This window comes from Leptonychotes weddellii, chromosome 6, assembly GCF_054177405.1.
Source record: "Leptonychotes weddellii isolate Sample4059 chromosome 6, ASM5417740v2, whole genome shotgun sequence".
NCBI classification, from domain to species: Eukaryota; Metazoa; Chordata; class Mammalia; order Carnivora; family Phocidae; genus Leptonychotes; species Leptonychotes weddellii.
Window position 1 is genome coordinate 96,780,580 of NC_138374.1, and position 23,174 is coordinate 96,803,753.

The 23,174-nt window shown below is 36.1% G+C and overlaps 1 protein-coding gene across 1 annotated transcript in view; it reads right to left on the minus strand.

Annotated features, from left to right (window-relative positions):
* The window catches only part of HMCN1 (hemicentin 1), a 420,986-nt gene that overhangs the window by 31,013 nt on the left and 366,799 nt on the right, over positions 1–23,174 (minus strand). The window contains exons 78-91 of the mRNA XM_081823192.1: positions 22,190–22,403; positions 20,249–20,383; positions 19,658–19,848; positions 17,805–17,886; positions 13,454–13,723; positions 12,582–12,752; positions 12,278–12,448; positions 6,938–7,108; positions 6,610–6,780; positions 5,588–5,758; positions 5,246–5,416; positions 1,714–1,863; positions 1,283–1,420; positions 1–122 (exon numbers count right to left, since the gene is read on the minus strand). Coding sequence (XP_081679318.1) covers positions 1–122; positions 1,283–1,420; positions 1,714–1,863; positions 5,246–5,416; positions 5,588–5,758; positions 6,610–6,780; positions 6,938–7,108; positions 12,278–12,448; positions 12,582–12,752; positions 13,454–13,723; positions 17,805–17,886; positions 19,658–19,848; positions 20,249–20,383; positions 22,190–22,403 — 2,328 coding nt within the window. The remainder of the gene's footprint in view (positions 123–1,282; positions 1,421–1,713; positions 1,864–5,245; positions 5,417–5,587; positions 5,759–6,609; positions 6,781–6,937; positions 7,109–12,277; positions 12,449–12,581; positions 12,753–13,453; positions 13,724–17,804; positions 17,887–19,657; positions 19,849–20,248; positions 20,384–22,189; positions 22,404–23,174) is intronic.

Genomic DNA, 23,174 nt, shown 5'->3' on the forward strand with positions numbered 1-23,174 from the left:
CTTTACAGTGACTTCAGCAGGTGACTGAAGCTGCAGGACATAGCCACTCACAACGATATCTAGGAGCAAAGCACCATCAGAATCCAAGCCCCGGGCAATATGAGTCATCCGCAAGATTTCTCCTGGGAATTGCAATTCATTTGTTTTAACAGCGAAAAAAAAATATATGGTTTGTATAAGCATGGAGCAGATTTACCTTACATATCATATCAAATACATATATTATTTTCCTTCAAACTTGAATAAGCATAGACCATAAATTATTAAATTCACACTTAGTCCCTGAATGAATGAGGTAGGCTTATTGAGTGGTAGGTTCTAAAACTTCTTTTTCTGTGGCAAAAACATGGCATATAGTTATGTGAAGGCTCTATACTTTATTTATTTTATTATTATTTTATTTGTTAAGTGGGCTCCATGTTCAATATGGGGCTTAAACTCATGACTCTGAGATCAAGAGTCACATGCTCTACTGATTGAGCCAGCCAGGTGACCCAGAGTCCACACTTTAAATTCACAAGCAATAGCAAGACAGTTCTGCAAAAACAGGGTATGAGAAGAGACAGACAGCTTCACCAGGTGGACTGGCAATAACCACAAGTCTGGCTATAGGGCTTTGTTCTTTCCGATGCTTCAAGAAGCAGCAAAGGGGCATCTTAGTAAGCGGATGACTTGTCTTCTGGGCTGATTAAAGCCCCTTCCTCAGCCCTTCTTCCTTACAGAGCACTACCATAGAGGCTGTTCACCTTTGAAGAGGCTTGTAATGGAGGTCAATAAAAATATGTATGCACTTGGAAAGTGCCATGAATAGCTAATCCATATTCATTAAGACTAAGAGTAAAGTGAAAAGCCCATAGATTTGCTTATTTTTACTTCCACCTTTTTGATAAAAAATCCCTATAGAGTATCCTAATTGAACCTCAGGTTCATAGACAAAAGTCTTTACTTAATAGCAATGACTCATTTTCCTGCTCTGTTTTGGCCTTTAAAACCCTCTCTGAGGATTTAAAGAGAAAAGATACAGAAAAGTTGAGAAAAAACTTTTGGGGTATAAAAAAATCACTATACTGTTTGAAAACACATGGCCTCTTACAGATCCATGTCAGTAAAAGTTTACAGGGAAATATGAAATTGCTTTTGTATCATTTGTGATAAGACTACATCAAAAACTTTAAAATTATTCTCTGGGGGAATATATATAAACGTATTTTTCTTAAGCAGCAACTTTTAAGGCAATCGTATTTTTTATAGTAATAAAATATTTAGTTCAGCTGACACTAACCAGTTGCAAATTCCACCTGGGTTTCTCTCTTGAAGACTGCATTGGTGAGGGTAAAGCCATTGACTGCTTCTCCTATTTCCTTTGCTGTTGTCCAATAAATGGGATTTAGAATAGAAACTATTTTTCTCATTGCTGGACCTAAAGAAGAAAGGATAAATAAGGTGACAAAGAAAGATATACAATCCATTGTTATTATTATCTTCAGGGCCTGTTACTTACAAGGATGAATCCTAAATAATGAATAATAGCAAAATAAGTATCAGAATCTCATCTGTCTTTAAGAATTTACCATTGGGATAGAACTAAGGACTATCATACAGATCATTTAGTAGTAGCATCATCTAGAAGTTTTAAGCAGAAATAAGTGAAGAATAACATATAAATTAAAAAAAAAGAGGCTATTAACAACTTTTATAAGCAAAGAGACTTACCAAGGCTGCGAGGTATGTTGGTAATTTTGGCGTGTATTATTCTAGTATCAAAGGTAGGACTATCTGTTACTGTGGCATTAAGGAAAGCAATTCCAAATTCAACATCATTAATATTTCCAATAACACTTCCTCTGGCTCGCTGGGGCCCACCTATTGGGGGAAGAAAAAACATTCTTGGATAAGGAAACAATTTCATCAATGTTACAGGGGAGAAAAGAAGGCCAGTGTTCAAAGATGCTACAAATCTTCCTTCAAACATTTAAAATATCATATGACATCTGAATTTAGGAGTGAAATAAATAAGCTTTCAAAACATTCTACTTTCACGTAACACTCATCCTCCCACATAAATCTAGGGTCCTTCCAATCTATGTATATCATGGCATTATTTCACAATTCAAAGAATACAATCAGTACCCAGTCCCAAAGCCAAAATAAAGGTGTTTGTTGATGGTGATGAAATGATGATAATAATGAGAGTTTATTGAGCATGTCATGCACCATACTAAGCACTTAATATGAGGTAACTCTTTTAATCCAGTCAAAAGTCCTATAAAGTCATTTTAAATGGCCACAGTTTACAGACTAGGAAAATAAAGTTCAGAGACATAAGTAGTGGAATGAAGATCTGAACACAGATGTGCTTGGCATCAAAACCCATGTTCCTTTATCTACTGTCTCCTTTGTGAGGAGGGTCACCTCAAAACAGTTCCTGAGCCTTGTTACAGGTCACTGTCAACATAGGTGTGGAGTATTTAATACGTATTATTCAGTCTTGTGTTTCCATTGGAAACGTGGAAGGCTTACCAAGTTTTCTTTAATACCTATATATACTGGAAAATAGTTAACTTGAGAAAAAATTGAGAATGGTGTTTTAACAGTGCTGCAAAATTCATACAATTAGGTTGAAAACAACTACACATTTTTAAAAAAAGCATCTCTACAGTAATTTTATGCCTTCTTTCCATTGTTCAACAAAATTATTAGCTACTGACACAGAATAGGTGGTTAATGAATGTTTTTAAAAATTTTTTATTGTTATGTTAATCACCATACTTTACATCATTAGTTTTTGATGTAGTGCTCCATGATTCATTGTTTGTGCATAACACCCAGTGCTCCATGCAGAACGTGCCCTCTTTAATACCCATCACCACGCTAACCCATCCTCCCACCCTCCTCTCCTCTAGAACCCTCAATTTGTTTTTCAGGGTCCATCGTCTCTCATGGTTCGTCTCCCCCTCTGATTTTCCCCCCTTCATTCTTCCCCTCCTGCTATCTTCTTTTTTTTTTTTTTTCTTAACATATATTGCATTATTTGTTTCAGAGGTACAGATACAGATCTGAATGCTTTTTAAGTGAACTGCATGCTTTAGCAAGAGAAGGAAACATACTGGGAAGAAGCTGATAGAGAAGTTCATAAATATTCATTACTTGATGACTTTTAACTGAATATATTTTTAAAAAGTCACTAGGTGTTTCAGATATTGTTATATATTATATACCAGGGAGAAATACAATTGTATTTAATTTCAGAAAAATCAGTAAGTATAGTATTTTACCATTTTAATTTGCATTACTTTGATTATTTGTGACAGAATACATTTTTTTTCACATTGGTTCAGCCTTCATGTTCTGGATTACATTCATTTGTTCATTTATACATAGGTTACAATATACAAGGATATAATAATAAGAAAGAAAAAGGCATGAGGCCTGCCTTCATAGAACTTATATCTGAAAGAGGGAGACAGACATTCATTAGAATTCCACAAACAAATGTAAAATTGAAATGTACTAATGTATGAGATATATACTACCTAGGGAAGTCTGAGAAGAAAGTAAAAATAGAGTGGAGATCTGAAGAAAGTTAGGTGTTAACTAGGCCAGAGAAGGCGGGACAAGGGCTTTCTGGGTAGAGCAAATAGCATGTGTCACCCTTTTGAGAGGTGGTGGCTTGCCATATTTGAGAAACCAAAAGGAGCAAAGGGTGGAGAGTGGTGGGAACCATACTGCAAGATGATACAGGAAAGTAGACAGCAGGGCCAATCAGGACCTTGGAGGCTATTTTGGTTCTTATCTTTAGCCTTAAGCAGGAGAGAGGGATAGAAGGATCACTAATTCATTTAGTTCTCTGGGTCATTTGATTTGGGTCATTTGACCATTTTGACCTTGACCTTAGTCTCCAGAGGATCTTGTGTCCCAGCACTCAACAGATATCTCCTACTTCTCGGTAGCTAATTGGAATCCTTGAAACTCTCTGCCAGACTCTGTAATCCAAATTGTTCACCTGTTTGGACTTCCTTCTGCTCCTGGGGTCCTTTTATCCATGACAGAGTAATACCCCTTAGATGAACAATACCCCTTGACAGTGACCTGTAACAAGGCCCAGGAGCTACAAAATGCCTCAATTAAAACTAGAACTGTCACCATGCCTACATGTTAGAACCTCAAAATCCTTGGTCATCAGTTGATATGTTGACAAGATATATTGAACAGTTGACTGATAAGACACTCTTCCTTTTAGCTTATCTAGTTCCTATAAATCTCTTCATGTAACTCCTCTCACTGCCAAATGAGCCTTTCTGATTTTCAGGGACATTTTATTTCTAAAGCACCCTTAAGGCTTTGGAAAGTTCAGTGGTATCTTAGTACTTTAACAATGTGAAACTGTTCTTTTTAATTTTCTTATAGTCCTTAGAAAGTCCTCTGAGACAAGCAACCTTAATATCATCCACCATTTCTTGGGATTCCAAAAAACTTTCTAAGGTCCATAGGTTTAGAATTCTGGTTTCATTCTTTCTGAATTTTTTTAAAGATTATTTATTTATTTAAGAGACAAAGTGTATACCAGCAGGGATAGGGATAGATGGAAAGGGAGAAAGAATCTCAAGCAGACCCCATACTGAGCGCAGAGCCCAATGGGGGCTCCATCTCACAACCCTGAGATCATGACAAAATCAAGAGTTGGACGCTTAACCAACTGAGCCACCCAGGTGTCCCACCTTCTGAAATTTTACATCATTTACAATATCCAGCCACGTTGTATGACTTGGGTTATCATACCTGAACTCCCCCTACTCTTTTTCCTAGAACTGAACTGGCCCCTGTTTTACTTTCCACATTCATGTTCTCCATATTTCCATCCATGAAAAAATAGCCCCCAACTGTGTATTTCTGTTAAGTATTCAGTTTCTGTCTCACTCTCATTTTCAGCCTGGAATCTCAGCCTGGCTTTCTCCAGTCTTCCAAACCTTTGTATTCCTCAAGCCTAGGACTACTATTTATAGCTGTGCAGACCATATCTTTTTAGAAGGGGGCCTGGATGGGGATGAACAGCAGCTAAAATCCAGCCATAAGATTTGGTGTAGACCAACTTGAAGGGGAAAAAAATACATTTTTCCTAATTCTTCCTTCTGGAGTTGGCACCATTTTGCAATTTGTGGGCTCAGAGGGATATCCTTTTCTAATCTGCAGGAAGGCTGTAGATAAATTAGCAATGGTTCCGCCAAAGTCTAACTTAGTTGCTTACCTGGACATGCTTGCATATTGCATCTGGACACCTGAGTAGCATCTCCTGGACAGGGGCGCCCGCTTTTAGATGGCACTGGATTGTTGCACAGCCGTTTTCGAGTCTTTTCACCTCCTCCGCAAGAGGCAGAGCACTGGCCCCAATTATGCCAGTTTCCCCAACTTCCATCCACTGTGAACAAGAATGGAATGGCCAATATTAACCCATGGGTTTTAAAATCTACAGTTCAGATGACCCTACCTATACAACTCTCATTTTAAGATCTGAAATGATGGGGCTAGCTACAATGAGCACTAAGTGAAATGCTCTCCTTATTTTACTGCCAGGAGTCGGGGGGCTCACCAGGACACATGTCAGTGTTGCACCTCTGGATCTGGGAGTCTGGCCCCCCACAAGCTCTTCCACCGTTGGAGGGATGAGGGTTATCACATGTGCGGAACCGCCGCATCTGCCCCCCGTTGCATGTCCGGCTGCACATTCCCCAGCCACTCCAAGGACTCCAGTTACCATGAACTACAACAGAGAACCATTGGAACAGGTGCTAAACAATGACATTCATCCAAAGAGTATGGTAAGACTCTCTCCAGGAACTGAAAAGAAATATACGAATCGGTGAATAGGCAACTTCCAAAGGCAGATGGTTTAGCTGTTATTCTGACTAGAAACGGGGTATACATTCCCGTCATTGAGAAATTCCATTTAATATACACCTATTGAGTCTTACAGTATTCCAGGAGCTGAAGGATATGAATGAGACAAGATCTCTGCTCTTGATGAGTCAAGACTATAAAATCCAGATACAGTGGATTCAGATGCTGTTAGGGTCTTAAAATCTAGGTTGGTGACTGATTTAAGGAAAAGAGCCACCCACTTGCCTCTGTAAAGATATCATCAACACCGTAAGAGTGCCCTTGTCCTTGCATTCTGCAGCCTGTCCTAGAGAGGAAATGAAATAGGACACAGCCCTTGCCTATATAAATCAGTTACATCTATGGTATTATACAGGCACAGCAGCAACTGTACAACACTTGGATATTCTAAACCAAAGGTAGATGAATCCAGTAACAGTATATTATGACTTTTTAAAAATTCTTATTTTTTTTTTATTTTTAAAGATTTTATTTGAGAGAAAAAGCACATGAGCAGAGGGGAGGGGCAGAGGGAGAGGAAGAAGCAGATTCCCCACTGAGCAGCGAGCCCCATTGGGACTTGATCCCAGGACCTTGGGATCATGACCTGAGCTGAAGGCAGACACTTAACCAACTGAGCCACCCAGGTGTGCCAGTATATTATAACTTTAAGGACTTAAGGCCTAACAAAACTTTAAGAAAGTATAATGTTGACTCACTATTTCCAACACTCACTTGGACAAGGGTCATTATTGCAAAAATCGCTCTGGACATCACTCCCTTCACATCTGCTTCCTCCATACAGGGGGACAGGATCAGAGCACTCCCTTGTTCTCTGTCTGGCACCTCCTCCACAGGACACAGTACAGGTACTCCAACTGGTCCAAGCTGCCCACTTGCCATCAACTGGATTAAGGAAAAACATATGTGCTCTGTTACTACAATACCCTGAGCATTGTTAGGTTGGGTGATGTTCTTATTGACATTGATTCTTACTGACATGCTACTCAGATAAGAGGTAGATGTCAATTTATTACAGGTAAAAACACTGTATTTCTCTTACCTGGACAGTGTCTTTCATTACAAACTTGCATCTGTGTTTCTGCCCCATCACAATAGGATCCATCAAATGATGGTGGTGGATTATTGCACAGTCTGGTCCTTATCTGGGCACCTTTACCACAACTTTCGCTGCATGCACTCCAAGGCTGCCAAGTGCCCCATGCTCCATGAACTACAAATATGCCATGAGACAAGTTGCAAGTTGCAAGGCACAGAACCACATTTGTTAAATAAACAAAATTATATAAGTAAATTAACTCAGTAATGATTTAAATTAGCCTGGAATCAAAAATAACTGAAATTGAACCAAAGGAAACATAAATAATGTTCTTCCTTTCTCCTTCTGGTTAGATTTTCATGGGAATTAGTGTTTATAGGAAAATTCAGAAGGCTACCTAATGCCAAAATGAATGCTTACAATTATCCAAAGGGACTATTTTATTAAAATAGAATGTAATCAAACTACCATATGTAAATACAATCTAAGTTTAAAAAATCCTAGATAAGCATTTGTTTGTGCTTTATGCTCTGGAAAAAGTGGAAGGAACCAGAAGCTTAGGAGCAAGGCTGTATAACAGATCTAGATGCAATTATAACGAATATAATCATTTTCATAATGATAACTTGGACTCTAGACTCAAGACCACATCTTTAAGCCTGATTCAGCTTCATGTTTAAAAATACACTTAGATCCTTCAACAACATGATGATTTGCACAGTTGTAACTCCTTAAAAAATTGTCTCCATTACATAATGTTCATGAATTAAAAATTCTGAATAACGTACTCACCTGCTTCCTAAACACCAAAAATTTGACCAGTAGTTTCCACGGAGTGATATTAAGCCCTTCCTTTTGGTAACTAATATATTATACCATCTAACCGCAAGACTGAAACAACCTTGTGTTTCCTACCAGGTGCATGGGCTAAGAATCAACATTATGGTTTCTCTCATGTATAAGTCAGTATCAAGTGATATTTTTGTTTTAAGGGTAATTTTCTAGAAATAGGGCTCATAAAATATGTTTTTGTGGTCACCCAGTTGAACCAAGATATGAACCAAAATAGGGCCTTAAGGTCAGTGTCTAAATATTCTCTTAACACAACCTATCAGACACCAAAAGAATTAGTTGAAAACCAAGTAATGACATTAAATTATCATTTGCCTGCTTTGTTTAGAATATAGTTTAAAACACACCTTAGATTTTCTTTCAATTAACTATTTTCTAGTTGAGTTTATTACATATCCGTGTACTTAGTAGACACAGACAAGCATAATCACACACATGTATTTTAGCTGTTAAGAATTTGGACTAAAAAGTATTTGACTAACCCTAAAAAAAAAGAAAAGAAAAAAAGAAACAACAAAGCCTTTAAATATAAGGCAGATATTACTCAAAACTACTTCTTTATTAACTTGGATTACTGATGTATGGACTGTGTGATTGAAAAAATTTAGCTATTCCAATTATTTTAATATGCCCAATTTTCAAGGCTGTTGGTTAACAAAAAGCCACTGATGCATTTTTTTTTATTGGAGGATTACAAATGGGTGATGCTTATTCATTTATTATCTGTGAAGTTTCTATTACATATAAGTAGAGGTGTTTGTCTGAAGACCTTTTATTTTTTTTAAATCAGTACAGAACACCCCAACCAGAATTTAATTTAATGACATAATATGTGGCAGAGTTAAAATGTTTCTTTTATATGAATGAAATGAAAAGAAAAAATTTAGAATGATAATATAAACCAGATAAAGTATAAAACATTGTGGTATATAAATAATACAAAAGAAAACAGCTATGGAGGAATTAGTATGTAAGAAAAATCCAAATTATAATAGATGAATTTGTGCTACACTAAGTTGCAGTTCTGATTCTGGAAAAGCAATAGAGCATGGTGCTTAGGTACAGGGACTCTGGACCTAAGCAAGAATCTTACTATTGTACTATACTATTCTTGCAAGTTTTCTGTAATTTTGACAGTATTAAGAATAAATTTTTACTAAAAAGAGTCAAACTCTGTGAAGCAAAAATTAACAGAATTACCAAAAACAAAAACAAAAACAGAAAAAACCAGATGAATCCACTATCATAGTTGGAGACTCTGACACCTCTCTATCACAAATGCACAGATGTAGCAGGCAGAAAACCAGTAAGGAAATAGTTGAATTCAACATTACCATTGATCAAATGGATATAATTAAACATTTACAGGCTATACCATCCAACAACAGCAGAATACACATTCTTCTCAAGCTCACCAGCAACATTTACCCAGACAAGACATATTCTGGGTATAAAATACATCTTTAACAAATTTAAAAGAATAGAAATCATATAATATCTGCTGTCAGACCACAGTAGAATTAAGAGAATCAATAACAGAAAGATAACTGGAAAACCCTCATATATGTGGAGATTAAACAACACATTTCAAAATGATACATAGGTCAAAGAAGAAATCTCAAGAGAAATTAAAAATATTTTGAACTAAATGGTGATGAAAGCACAACTTATCAAAATTTGTGGGATGCAGCAAAAGCAGTGCTAGGAGGGAAATTTATAGCATTGAATGCATATATTAGGAAAGAAAGGTATAAATCAATCATCTAAGTTTCCACCTCAGGAAACTAGAAGAAGAGAAAGTTAATTCCAAAGAAGGCAGAAGAAAAAAAAAATTAGAGCAGAAATCAGTGAAATTGACAAAAGGAAATCTAGATAAAATCAATGAAACCAAACGGTGGCTCTTTGAAATTATCAATAAAGTCAATAAGCATCTAGCCAGAGGAAGAAAAAGAGAGACTGAAAACACAAATTACTAGTATCAGAAATGAAAGAGGGGCATTACTATGGATCCTATGAACATTAAAAGGTTAATGAAGTGATACTATGACTACTCTACACTTAAATTTGATAACCTAGATGAAATGGACCAATTTCTTGAAAGACACAATTTGCCAAAACTTGCACAAGAAGAAATAGACATCTGAATAGGCCTGTATCTATTAAAGAAACTGAATCAAAATTAATAACTTTCCAAAACAGAAAGCACTGTTCTAATGGGTTCACCGCTGAATTTTCCCAAACATTTAAGGAAGAAATTATACCAATTCTTTACTACCTCTTTCAGAGGACAGAAGCAGAAGGATTATATTCTAACTTATTCTATGAGGTCAGCATTTCCCTAATACCAAAACCAGACAAAGACATTACAAGAAAAGAAAACTATGGGTCAATTTCTCTCATGAACATAGATGAAAAAATCCTCAATGAAATATTAGCAAGTTGATTACAACAATGTATAAAAAGAAAATCCCTTCTATCCCTAAGAATCTGACAGACCCCCAGATTAGAAAGTCTTTCTTAGGCCACCTGCTCAGTTTGCAATGGTATAATGATAAATTTAACAACCACCTCTCAGGAAATAGAGAGAGAAACTGATTTGTAGCATCATGGTGTAAATGCTTCCAAAGGTGTAAATGCTCCCACTATGGTCTGTGCCCAGCTAGTAATATGATGTCACTAAACTTTCAACTGGAAAGAGATACATGTTTTCATTTGCTTGTCTCAGGGTACCACTGACATTATGCCAAAACAATAGTTAAATTCAATTAATTTAAGGACTGGGAAATAACCAGAGAAATTCTCAAAATTAGTAAGCCAGTAGAACAGTGAGCAAACATCAGTAAACCAATAGTTACTCAACATGAAGAGAAAAAAACCTGACTTTTATTTTAGGACAGCTACAAATATCATTTTGCTTTTCATTATATCAGTATCATAACTGACAATCTGTACAAAGACTGCTATAATCAGGTGTTCTGGCTCTTTTGACTTTGATATATTATGCTATTATAATCAGCTTTCTAATTCTTTAAGATTAAAACAGTTTTGGCTTTGGCTTATTTTTTTAAGATTTCATGACAGTATTTTACTTATATTTACTAATGCAATGTAAGTTCTGAACTGCAAATCAAGATACCCAGGATCTAAGCAAATAGGCTTAGGAATCGGACAGACCTGGATTCAAATCCTTGATTCACTTTTTACTAGCTATGTAACGTTAGTGAATTATCATCTATTTTCTGAATCTTGGTTTCCTCATTTATACAATAGGATGCAATACCCAGTGTAGTGAACATCTACTATATTTTGGTTTGTCTGCATCCCCCCACTCCCTTCATTTAAACCATCTCAGCTAAGGTGTCTCTCCAGGTATGCTCTATCACTGCAACTCTTGGTATTTGTTCAGTAGGCTTATAAATATCTGAATGATATTATCTATTTACCATTCTAACTGGAGCAGTTAAAACAATGACTTGAGCACAGAGTGGGTGCTCAATAAATATTTGTTGGATAAATGAATGAATAAATGAATGAATTAATGAATGACCAGACACTTCTATCCCAAATGGTTTCTTTCTGGCTGTCAAACAAGGAGCCTGACCCTCTTGACACATGCTAGGTAGATAGCTCAAGCCAGTTATCCAAGTATCTGGACTTAGCTGAGTTCAGAGGTGAGCATGAGACCCAAACAAAATCAAACAGGGCTCCTTTTCAGAGGTTGATAGGAATTCTGAGAGAGAGAGCAAGACTCTTTTTTTTCTGAGGCCTTAGATTATAAGGCCCCTGTGAGCCAGTAGCTGCCAGCAGTCATTTTTTTCCACTGCTTGGAAAGAGTTTAATGGACAGTAAAGCCAGAGAAGAAAGCAGAGACGAGAGATGGAAAACATGCTAGTAAAAACACTGGCCAAATCCTTGAATTCAATCATACCTGAAAGTAGAATCTTCTACTTAAGCTTATTTAGGTTTGGTTTCTGTCACTTTAATCTGAAAGAGCCCTAAAATACTAGGGTTGTTTTATAAAGTAAAAAACAACATGTACATAAAGCTCCTAGCATGGTTCCTACAACATGACAGGTGTTTAGTGAATGGTTGCTATTATTATCTCAGCCCTCTCTAATTGTGTGTTTCTGGGAAAGTCTTTAAATACCCTAGACTTCATTTTTCTTATCTGAAAATGAATGGCTGTATTAGATGTTAAGGTCCTCATTACTTTTAAATTCTATGATTTTGTAAATACTATGTTTTCTCTACATGATTAAAAATACACCACAGTTGGTATAACATAAAGGTATTCAATTAAATCAGGGATTTTACTTAACATTGATTAATGTCATACCTTTCATAACTTTATTAATGAGACAGAATTAATAACACATAAATATATTCCAGGGTAGAGGCTACAATACCTTTTTACAACAGGAAGAAAAGGTAATTATAACCTCTTTACTGGAGTTAAAAATAGCCAAGTTTTGCTCATCAGTGGATTCTCACCTGGGCAGGGCCTAATGTTGCACATGATTATTTCTATTGCATTTCCTTCACATGGCCGCCCACCATATTGAGCTGACGGATTATTGCAAGTTCTGGTCCTTGTTCGGTTGCCACGTCCACAACTCCTTGTGCATTCTTCCCAAGGGCTCCATTCTGACCAGCTACCATCCACTGTACAAAGGTGAAACATTACACTGTCAGATACTTTGCAATTTAAAGCATTAACACTGAGACAATCCATAGTTAGGGAACAGAGATGAGTATCTATTGAACATGTGCCTGTCCGTTGAATAAAGAGATGTACCTGGACACAGCTTACGCTGACAGTTTCGCATTTCTGAATCTGACCCTTGGCAAGGCTTCCCACCATTGGCTGGAGAGGGGTTGTTGCAAAGACGACTTCTCTTTTGGATGCCTTTTCCACAGGTGACACTGCAGGCTCTCCATGTAGACCACTGGGAATATCCACCATGAACTGCAAATAAAACATTGTACTTTTGTCTCTCTGTTTGTAAACAACAAAACATAAATTGAATTTCATTTATGCACTGGGTCTAGAGCTGAATCTGTAATTGCTGAGCAACGGCTTATGGGTGCTGTCTTTGATGGTAAAATTAAAATCCATATGGGAAAGAAGAATTTCAAATAGTTAACTAGAGTGTGTTCTCAGCTCCAATCCTGACTCATGTGGACATGGCTGCCAGAAGAGTGAGAGACCAAAAAGTTCAAATACTGTTTACCTTTTGGATATGTCATTCTTTAAAGAAAAATAAATGCATGGATTTCTGAGAATAAATTTGACTTAGTTTTGAGTCAAAACTTCAGTGTGGGATTTTGAATTATTAGAGCTTGGTATTTTACTGCTCTAATCTGTATTGTTTTATTCCCTCCAGTCTACAAATTATGTGATTTTTGTTCTAGCTCCACAATCTAGAAGTATCTTAAGGGTAAAAGGAGACTTAGACTAAGATGCTTAATAATTTTTATGATTTGGATTGCCCCAGGTGCTATATATTTATTTTTAAAGTTTATTTTTTTAAATAATCTCTACACCCAACATGGGGCTCAAACTCACAGCCTTGAAATCAAGAGTCACATGCTCTTCCAACTGAGCCAGCCAGGGTAATAGTACCTCCTGGTGCTATTTAATGTAAGTATCCCTCTGATCACACTCACCCTGGACTATGACCGGCACTCTGACAAGGACAGAACCCATCAAGTTTCGAGCAACACATTCATATTCAGACGTATCTTCTTTCTGAGCAGCAGCAATATGTAATGAGTTGTTGGACAACACATTAACTCGGTCATCCCAGGGGACAGAGTGCCCTTGACGGGACCATGTAATGGTCGGATGAGGTTCTCCAGTTGCCTGACAATTCAATATGACTTTGTCACCTGCATTAATAACAGTTTCTACTGGCTCAAGAGTGATAATAGGAGGACCTACAGAAAAAAGAACATGGCGCTTCTTAGTTTTTGTAGTTATATTAACATTTTTATTAATATTATAGAGTAACATTATTTTGAAAAAAAAATAGGTTGATTTGTTTATAAAACACTGTAGTTTCTCAACTACTAAGGTTGCAATGGCCATTGATAGACTTTTCATAGCTCTGTTTTACTTACTAAATGTCCAAAATTTTAAACTCCTAAGCATATTAGCCTATAGCATGGACTCTACAGTCATACTTTCTGGGTTCCAACTCTGCTTCTGTTCCTTAGGACCTCTCTGAGCCTTTGTATCCTTCAGAGAATTCTTGTTAAGACTCCATTAAGATGATGTAAGCCTAGCTCTTTGACAGGGGAAGCACATAATATTATTAGTACTATTGTTGTTATCATTGTTTTTGTCTGTTTTACATAGTGAACATTCACTTCTTTCCCTTACATCACTTTTTGAGGTAGAGTCATTATTAACTTTTTCTTTCATAACTGGTCACCATTCATGTATTCAATAAACATGTATCGAGAGCCTACTATTTGCCAGGCATTGTGTTAGATGCTCAGAAATAACAGATATAACTTCTAGTCTCAAGGAGTTCACAGTCCACTGATAAGACAGGTGAGTGACTATAACTATTTAGTTGTTCTATAATATAGCTACAGAATTTAGTAATGGAATAGGTAGAATAATATTTAGTACAGAATAGGTAAATATGTGGTAATACAGAAGCATAACAATAGTGACTTAAGAGATCAGAGGCATTCACTGAAAATGGAGAGGAAAAGGAAGATATTCAAGAACCATTAAGAAAGAAAGAACAGAATTTTGTCATTGAATTGAGAGGAACTGACAACTACAGGATTTGGCTTGGACAATATACTGTGGTTTGGGCAGTTCAGTAGAACATAGGAGGAAGAACATATTTGTTTGGAGGTTGTAAGGAATGATGATTTGTATCCATTTGGAACTACTGAGCTTGAGGTATCTGTGGGGACATTCATGTAGAGATGTCTAGATGATGAGAGAATATTCCTATCTGCAGCTCAGAAGAGATATGGGCTAGAAATATAGATCTGTGAGTCATTCATGAGTGGATAAGATTGCTTTGGAAGTGATTCTAAAATGTGAGGGAGAGGGCCAAAGACAGAAACTATTACAACATTGTTATTTAAGAGATGAACAGAAGACAAGCCCATACAATGATCCTAAGAACTGATCAGTGAGGTAGGAAGAAAATCAAGAGAGAATGGTATCCTGGCAATCAAAGGAAGGAGCTTCAAGAAGTGGGGAGAGGTTGACAGTATCTATAGTAGATCATAGCTGCTCAAGTGAAGTTGGAGAAAAATGTCAAGGTAGCTGTATATAGCTACTGGCAGAATGTTTATACTGGTCTACAGTGTCAAGAAAGAATACGAGATTTCATGGAAAAGAAGAAGCTTGAACTGGATTTTCAAAAATGGGTAAGATTATACATAGAAGAGGGGAGTCTACTTGGAGAGAAGGAAATAGCATGGAGATGGATTTAGCTTTGAAAGGATGATTCACTTAGGACAGCAGCAGAATATAAGGTTTTAAACATTCATTTAATCAGAGGAGTTCACATTTAAATAGGTAAGCAAAGAGGAGCCTGTATATTCTTGAAAGGTGAAAGCTGTGATGTAGTAGGCTTGAACTGAATGGTGGAATGATTTGCTCAATGAGAAGTAATGAATATCAGATAATTCAGGGTCATGGCTCTATTTTAGATGGAGAAGTATATCTGGAATAATAGAACATAAAACAAAATACGCCAGGATTTTATGTAAAGGTTTTACTGACATGTTGTCTTTTACAGAAGTAATTATTTCACATGAGGTTTGAACCTCCCAGTATCATTAATGCATTATTCATGTATATGTCCACATCATCTTACACAATACCTTCTTACTTGATGTTTATATTAACTTTACTCAAGGAGCTTTCAGGGCTGGGGCTTTTATTTCTCTCCCAGTGTTCAGATTACATTATGTGTTCAATAAACTGCTGCTGAATAAATTAAATGCCTCAGATTAATTATTCAACACTAAATGATAACATAATGACTAAATGAGCTCATGTGCTCCTTCTACTATGGTCAAAGAAAGTGTCAAATAAAACTCAGAGTCTTAATTTCAATACCATATTTGAACATTTCCTATAAGCCTATAAATTAATTCAACAATAAAATTCCATATGTACATCTTTCATGGTTGAATTAATTCTACCAATCACATAATGATCAGTTAAATATGAATGCTTCATCTAAATGAAAACATTCCTTCTGGTACTTTAATTTTAAACAAATATTTTGGTTTTTATATGCCTCATTTACTTAAATCAACTTATTGTCAGTACACATAAATAAGCTAATCTAATGCTGCCTTTCATAAACCAGATCAGTGGAACACTCTTCCAGGAGAGATTAATCATTGTGACACCCTACCCACATTAACCCAACAAAGAGGGGAGGAAGGTTTCGTGGAAATAACATTTATTTGGGAAACATGGCATATTATACCTTTCTCTTGCTGAGTTATAACACATCAACATATTAACATTTCAGGAAAGACCTGCAGTAAAGAAACCTGGCAACAAAGCAGGGCTTGGCATATAGTAGGGGCTCTTTATATATTTGATAAATGAATGAACTTTGTTTAATCAATTTTCTCTCAGACTTGTTTGACCATGGAACTCTAGTTTTTTCCTAATAACATCCCACAAGGCTATTGTTTGATAAATATGTACTTTAATAAAACACTGTCATAGCAAGATATGAAAACAACCGAAGTGTCTGGTGATGGATGAATGGATAAATAAAATGAGTATACATATGTATAATGGAATGTTATCTAGCAATAAAAAGAAGGAAATCCTGCCATGTGCAACTACATGGATGGACCTGGAGGGCATTATGGTAAACTAATTAAGTTAGACAGAGATAAACAGTGTATGGTATATCACTTGTATGTGGAATCTAAAAAAGAAAAAAAAGCTGAATTCATAGAAACAGAGTAGATTGGGGTAAATGGGTGATGTTGGTCAAAGGATACAAACTTTCACTTATAAGATGAATAAGTTCTAAGGATCTAAGGTATAGCATGGTGACTGTAAATAATACTGCACTGTATCCTTGAAATTTGTAAAGTGAGTAGACCTTTAAGTGTTCTCACCAAAACAATCAAAACCAAAAAATGGTAACTGTGAAGTGATGGATGTGTTAATAAACTTGATTGGTGCAATCATTTCACAGTGTGTGTGTATATATATATATATAAAATTTTCACTTTGTACAGTTTAAATATATACAGTTTTATTTATTAAAAGTTAAAGTCTTAGATAATAGTAGTTTAGCAAATAACTGTTAGTAAATGCTAGCCTAGAGCATCTCTCAAAAGTGAATGAAGAAAACATAAATTTATCCCATTAAATACTGAGCCTAGTCACAAAATAAGTTTTTCACTTAAATTCTCAACCCAATGATGCTATCCTCAGGTCAATCCTGAAGTGGTTCTGGAGACTGTCCTTCTGATGGCTGATACTGAAGGGCTTCATGATGAGCACGATAGTCCTGCCCAGAATATATAATTATTTCATGGAAGATTGATAGCAATCAACCTAGAGCACTTTTGAATTCATTTATATTAGTCTTTACTTCTTTTCTTCAATTTTTTTTATTATTATGTTATGTTAACCACCATACTTTTAATATACATTTTAAAGTGCCACAAAATGACATTTTTGTAAGCACATTACCAGAACCATGGTAAACTATGTGAAGGGTACTTGGCTGAATATATTGCAAACCAAAAGAAAGCTCTGCTGCCAAGCAACCGTAATCTTGAACTGCATGTGTTAGATAAAATAGAAAAAATATATATTCAAAACTGTATCAATCTTATGCTTGATAACAAATTGCTCTATCAGCAGCAGAAAACTAAATTACACACACTCTGAAGGCTACTGATAATATACTTGCTATGAAGTTAAAAAAACAGGAACATTCTTTATTAGGCAACATTCCTCTAATCAGGTGTTCACGTAGAGTTGAATAAAGCAGCTTACTCTGCAGAGTCAGACTCATGCTGCGCTCCACCACCCCAGCATCATTGGTCGCTACGCATGTATAATCACCAGCATCTTCATTCTACGGAAATAAGCAGTGCTTTATAAAAATGTGAGCCTACAGAGCAGGGCAAATAACTTTTTTCACCATGAGGCTACTATAAAGTTTCATTTTTGAGAAGGGATTTTTCATGGAAGTAGACAAAACTACATATATTTACCTTCATAAATAGGTTTTAAAATGAGAAAAAGAAGGAGAAAAAAATTCCCAGCCTAAATGTTTTCAAAACAGCCGATTATTGCTCTCTGGGAATAATAATTGCTAGGAAACTGAGGGCAAAAATAATATTTTTTATAATCTTCTATCCAAAATTATCTCACTATTTTTCCATATCTTTTTTCTTTCTTTTTCCTTTTTTTTTTTTTTTTTTTTTTTTTTAGGGAGAGAGAGAGAAAGAGAAGGAGGAGCAGAGGGAGAGAGAGAATCTTAAGCAGACTCCATGGTCAGCATGGAGCCCAATGCAGGGCTCGATCTCACAACCCATCTCATGACCTGAGACAAAATCAAGAGTCGGACGCTTAACTGACTGAGCCACCCAGGTGCCCCTCTTGTTCTGATACCTTAAAAAGCATTAAAATAATGAGGACAAATTAACAAATATTGAGACCTTTCTAATGGAGGTTATTTAAAAAAATTAAGGGTGGTCTCTATCTAGAGAGTGTGAACTTCAGGAGAGAAAGGAAAAACTAATTTACTGATAATGATAAATCACAGAATATAATTCACAAATTTATAGATATATGGTATAAAAAATAAGTACTCCATGAGTTTAGATTTGGTGACTAATTAGAGTCACAGATTTTGCTAAAAGTCTTGTGAATAGGAGAATTTGTTAATAGAAACACCAAGTCAACAAAGGAGAACTGAATTGCAGGAAGTAGAGGAGGGTGGGAGAAGGAAGACAGATGTTTAATTGGAGGTGTCAATGTATTATCCAAATAGAAATTTTCAATAAGAAACTTGGAATGGAACTTGGAAGAATTGCAGGGTTGGAGATAAATATTTAAGAATCTGAAATTGTATGGTAAAAATAATTAGTATTAACATTGGTGGTGTTAGAAGAAGTACCAAGGACTTCAGAAGTAGTAATACTTGTGTAGAGGAAAAGGGGGAACGTGGTAATAAAGAAATCTAAGTCTCACTAGTGTTACAGCAGCTAAAGGTAGAGATCATCTCAAAACTGAAAGGACAAGGAACAACATCCGATGTTGAAATAAAACCCAGGAGAATGAAAGACTAAGAGTGGTTCATTGGATTAGGTCATTAAATATTGTATTTTAATTATTATTTCAATTAACTCAACAATGTGATAAAAAAATTACCCATAGGTAGTCTAGTTAAGAAATTTTTAGATAAAATAGCTCATTCGCTTGACCCCAAAATTAGAATAACTTAAAGCAACACTCATTTTCTGAATGACTGAAGCTTTTGGAAAGCCTAAAATAGTTAGCTTAGTGATGAAAGTTATCCTATAATTTATTTGTCATTTTGTCTGTAAAACTTCAATTTCCTTGCTCTAATACAGATTTGAGGAAGTTATCGAATGATGCTAAATAATAATAGATCAATGATTGAGAACAAAGCAGCAGAATTATTTTGTTGCTTGTATTTCTTTGAAAAGGCTAAAAATAATCAATTTGAAGCATTGTTTCAGTTTTTTATAAAAACCCATTGATTAAGATTTTATGATTTAATTAGAAATGCAAGAGAAATTTTCCAATTCATGGCACCTTATAGAGAGGCATTAATTGTGGCGGTTAAAGTGCCCATCAACAATTTCAGTGTGACTTACTACAGTGCCATAAATGGCCAGAGAGCCATTGACCAGTTGACGGATTCTGTGGTTAATTTCAATATCCACCCCCTTTCTGTTCCATTGGATGGTTGGGGCAGGATCTCCTTTCGCTTCACAATTCAAGACTGCATTACCACCAAGTGGTTCAATCCAGTTAGAAGGGTAATCACCTTTGAAGACTGGAGGTTCTGGGAAATAACAACAGATAATTGTAAGTAAAAGGAAGCTCTGATCATTTCTTTGTGATTTTGACCTATTTAGAGAGATAATTTAGTGAAGAAGGGAGAAGCCACTTTTGAACCCCATGAATTTTCAGAATCACTGCTCATGCTAATCAACCGGATAATTTGGTTAGTTTCGATAATCTAAGCAGATGATTCCGTTTTGTACCAAATGATCTCTTTGCTTACCTACTTTTGAGTTGAACATTGATAATGTATTATTTCTTATGAATTTGCACATCTGTGAAACAGGACTAGATGGATTAATAAACTGAAGTTATAGTGTATTACTACATAATAAGGAAGCAAAATGCAAATTATTCATTATAAATAAATGATAAATTAAAAATAGAGCATGTTTACCTACCTTTCACATAAACAAATCCAATTGCCTTCACAAAACCGACGCTGTTCTCTGCGATGCACACGTAAGTACCTGAATCCTCTTTTGACACTCTTTTAATAACAAGTTCACTATGTCCATTAACACTGTCAAAGTGGGCTGAAAGAAACAAGTCAGGAAACGACTAAATGCCTCTCAGTAACCTAAGAAAATAATCACAACAGCTCAATTATTTTGCAGGTTGGATTTATGAGTTGGTCAGAAATTGAACTAGAGATCTCATCATGACATTGGAGAAGAGAGCCTTTTCCACAAATTTCTTCCCCTGAGCTATTTGCTATGTCTCTAGACACTTGTTCTTGAAGAATGAAAAACAGCAGAAGGAACAGGAAAAGAGAATGAAAATAAACATCTTTTAAAATTATTTTAGACTTAAAGTACACCTTTTAAGTGTTGCCTAAATCTGGCTTCTAGTCTCTCTGGGTTTCAAAAATCTTTCATTCAGACCTATGACATTTTCCACTTTATTTATCTCACCCCTTTTCTTCCCAAACAATTTACATCAAAAACATGAAAACCTTTTTAGTTGTAATTCAACGGACTTGGCAGGTCAGAGGGGAAATCATGAAAACATATGCTAGTTAGGTAATAATGACAACATGATTAAATTTGTAATGATTTAAACTTCTCCATAAATGGTTGTTGAAATAAATATTTATGAAAGTAGTTATAATATTTGGAATAGAGAATAAGGTAAACATGCTAATCCTCAAACAACAAAAATAAGATTCTTATTAGACCAGCAAATATCTAATTATGTTGGTATGTTTACCTTGTATGCTTTCCCCCATTCAAATTATTTGAAAAGATTTCATACTGCTGAATATGAAGTGGAAAATCGAGCTTTAAAAATTTAAATAGCTGAATTAGTATTATACAGTCAGAAAATAGTACTGATTAGATTTTTTAGACTATTTTTCCTTAGTGAGGTATACTGTTATTATTAAGGTAATACAGTCGATGAATTTCAGTCATTAACATAAATCTCTAGAACAGAGGAATTCAAGCTTATTACTTCTTTTCTAGGAAGACATTTATTAAATGCTAATAGTGCAGTATTTCAGAACTCAATTTTGGGTATGACAACTTCTTATTAACTGATAACATCTTTGTGCTGATAACATGGTCTAACAAATAAGGAGATACGTGTCCTCCCAGAGATGAGTGCTTCTGGGTTCCAGGCACTTACTTTAACTTGTAGTGCACATAGTGACCAAAAGTTTTCTACATAATTGATTTACATTATAAGAGAGGTTAATCGATGTTAATTCATGCAGTGAGAAGCAGAGCTCTCCTCTGTCAAATTAGGTGAGTCTTCAGGACTTCAACAGTAGCCACCTTAATCCATTTATCAGGGAGGATAAGTTTAGGTCCCTGTGTATGCAATATTGTCTTCTCCTGGGGGAGGGAGATTATTCTTAGGTTAAAAACGTCTACTAATATCCTGTCACATATGGTCCTGTGATTAACTTATCCTTCAAAAGAATGAAAAAAAAGAATATATATACTGGGTATAGGGTAAAATCCAGGCAAAGGTATGTATTTTATAGAAGTTAAAGCAATCAACTCTTCATGGAACTTTTATTTTTAGATTTTATTTATTTATTTATTTGAGAGAGAGAGAGAGTGCACCCAGGGGGAGGGGCTGAGGGGAAGGGAGAGGGAAAGAGAGAATCCCTCAAGCAGACTCCTTGCTGTGTGCAGAGCCCGGAGGTGGGGCTCGATCCCACACCCCGAGGTCATGACCTGAGCTGCAACCGAGAGTCAGATGCTCAACTGATGAGCCACCCGGGTGCCCCATCTCTTCGTGTAACTTTTCAATCAATTCCCGCAGCTAAAGGAAATGGGGATTGGCTTAGAGTTTTTTATGGGTGTATTTATCTCCTTAAGAATTAAATGACCCACCTGGGATAATATTGTTATTGAAGGTCCACGTTAACTTGGGCAATGGAATCCCAGTGGCTTTACAGCTTAATCGTAGCTGTTCCCCTTTAGTTAATGACGTATCTCCAGGAAGTTCAGTGAAAGTGGGGAGAACATGTACGGTCAGGCTGACCATATGCGTGTCTTCACCTGCAGCGTTCTTAGCAACACAAGTATAGGTGCCAGAATCCTCTGGCTTAAACAAAGAAAAATTGTAGTGTTAAAATTACACAGTCTCACATCATTTTCCATAAAATACACAAAATTGCATAGCTTGGTTCCCAAAGGAGCACTCTTATTTAAAGACAGTTTAAATTTCCATCTTGTAGTCGGAGCCACCTGGCTCGCTTTTGCATAACGTAACTTAAGATGTACAGGAGTTGAAACGAAAGCCCATACCCTACAGAACTATAGCAGTTTATAGTAATAAGCTCTCAGAAAACTCTACAAAAGTTCTAAAGTTTACTAAACATCAAGTGTACTGCAGCTCTACGATGTACAGATAAAGAACACATAATTAAGAAGTTTGGTAGCATCTTAGCTGGTAGCTGGCTTTCTTGGTAACGTGGCACCAAACACCGCCAAAATTATCAAAGGAGCTGGAAAGGGTATGGGCAATACTACCTGCAATTCTTAAGTTTCACTCGCTAAATACAACAGCCAGTCTTGGCACTCATCTTACTAGATGTACTGGAATGGCATCCTTTGACACCCTGTCTCTGTGAAACCATGTCTTCACTTGGCTTCCAGTCTACCCCCTTCTCCTCGTTTCCTTCCTACCTCACTGGTTGCTCCATTTCCATCTCTTTTTTCCTGGCTTCCCTTCAATATTAACATCTTGATGTTGGCATGCGAGAGGGCTCAGTCTTCGGTCCTCTTCTCTATCTGACTTGGGTCCTTAGTGATGTCATCCAGTCTCATGGCTTTAAATACTATCTGTATGCTGATGAGGACCAGTATTTGCAGG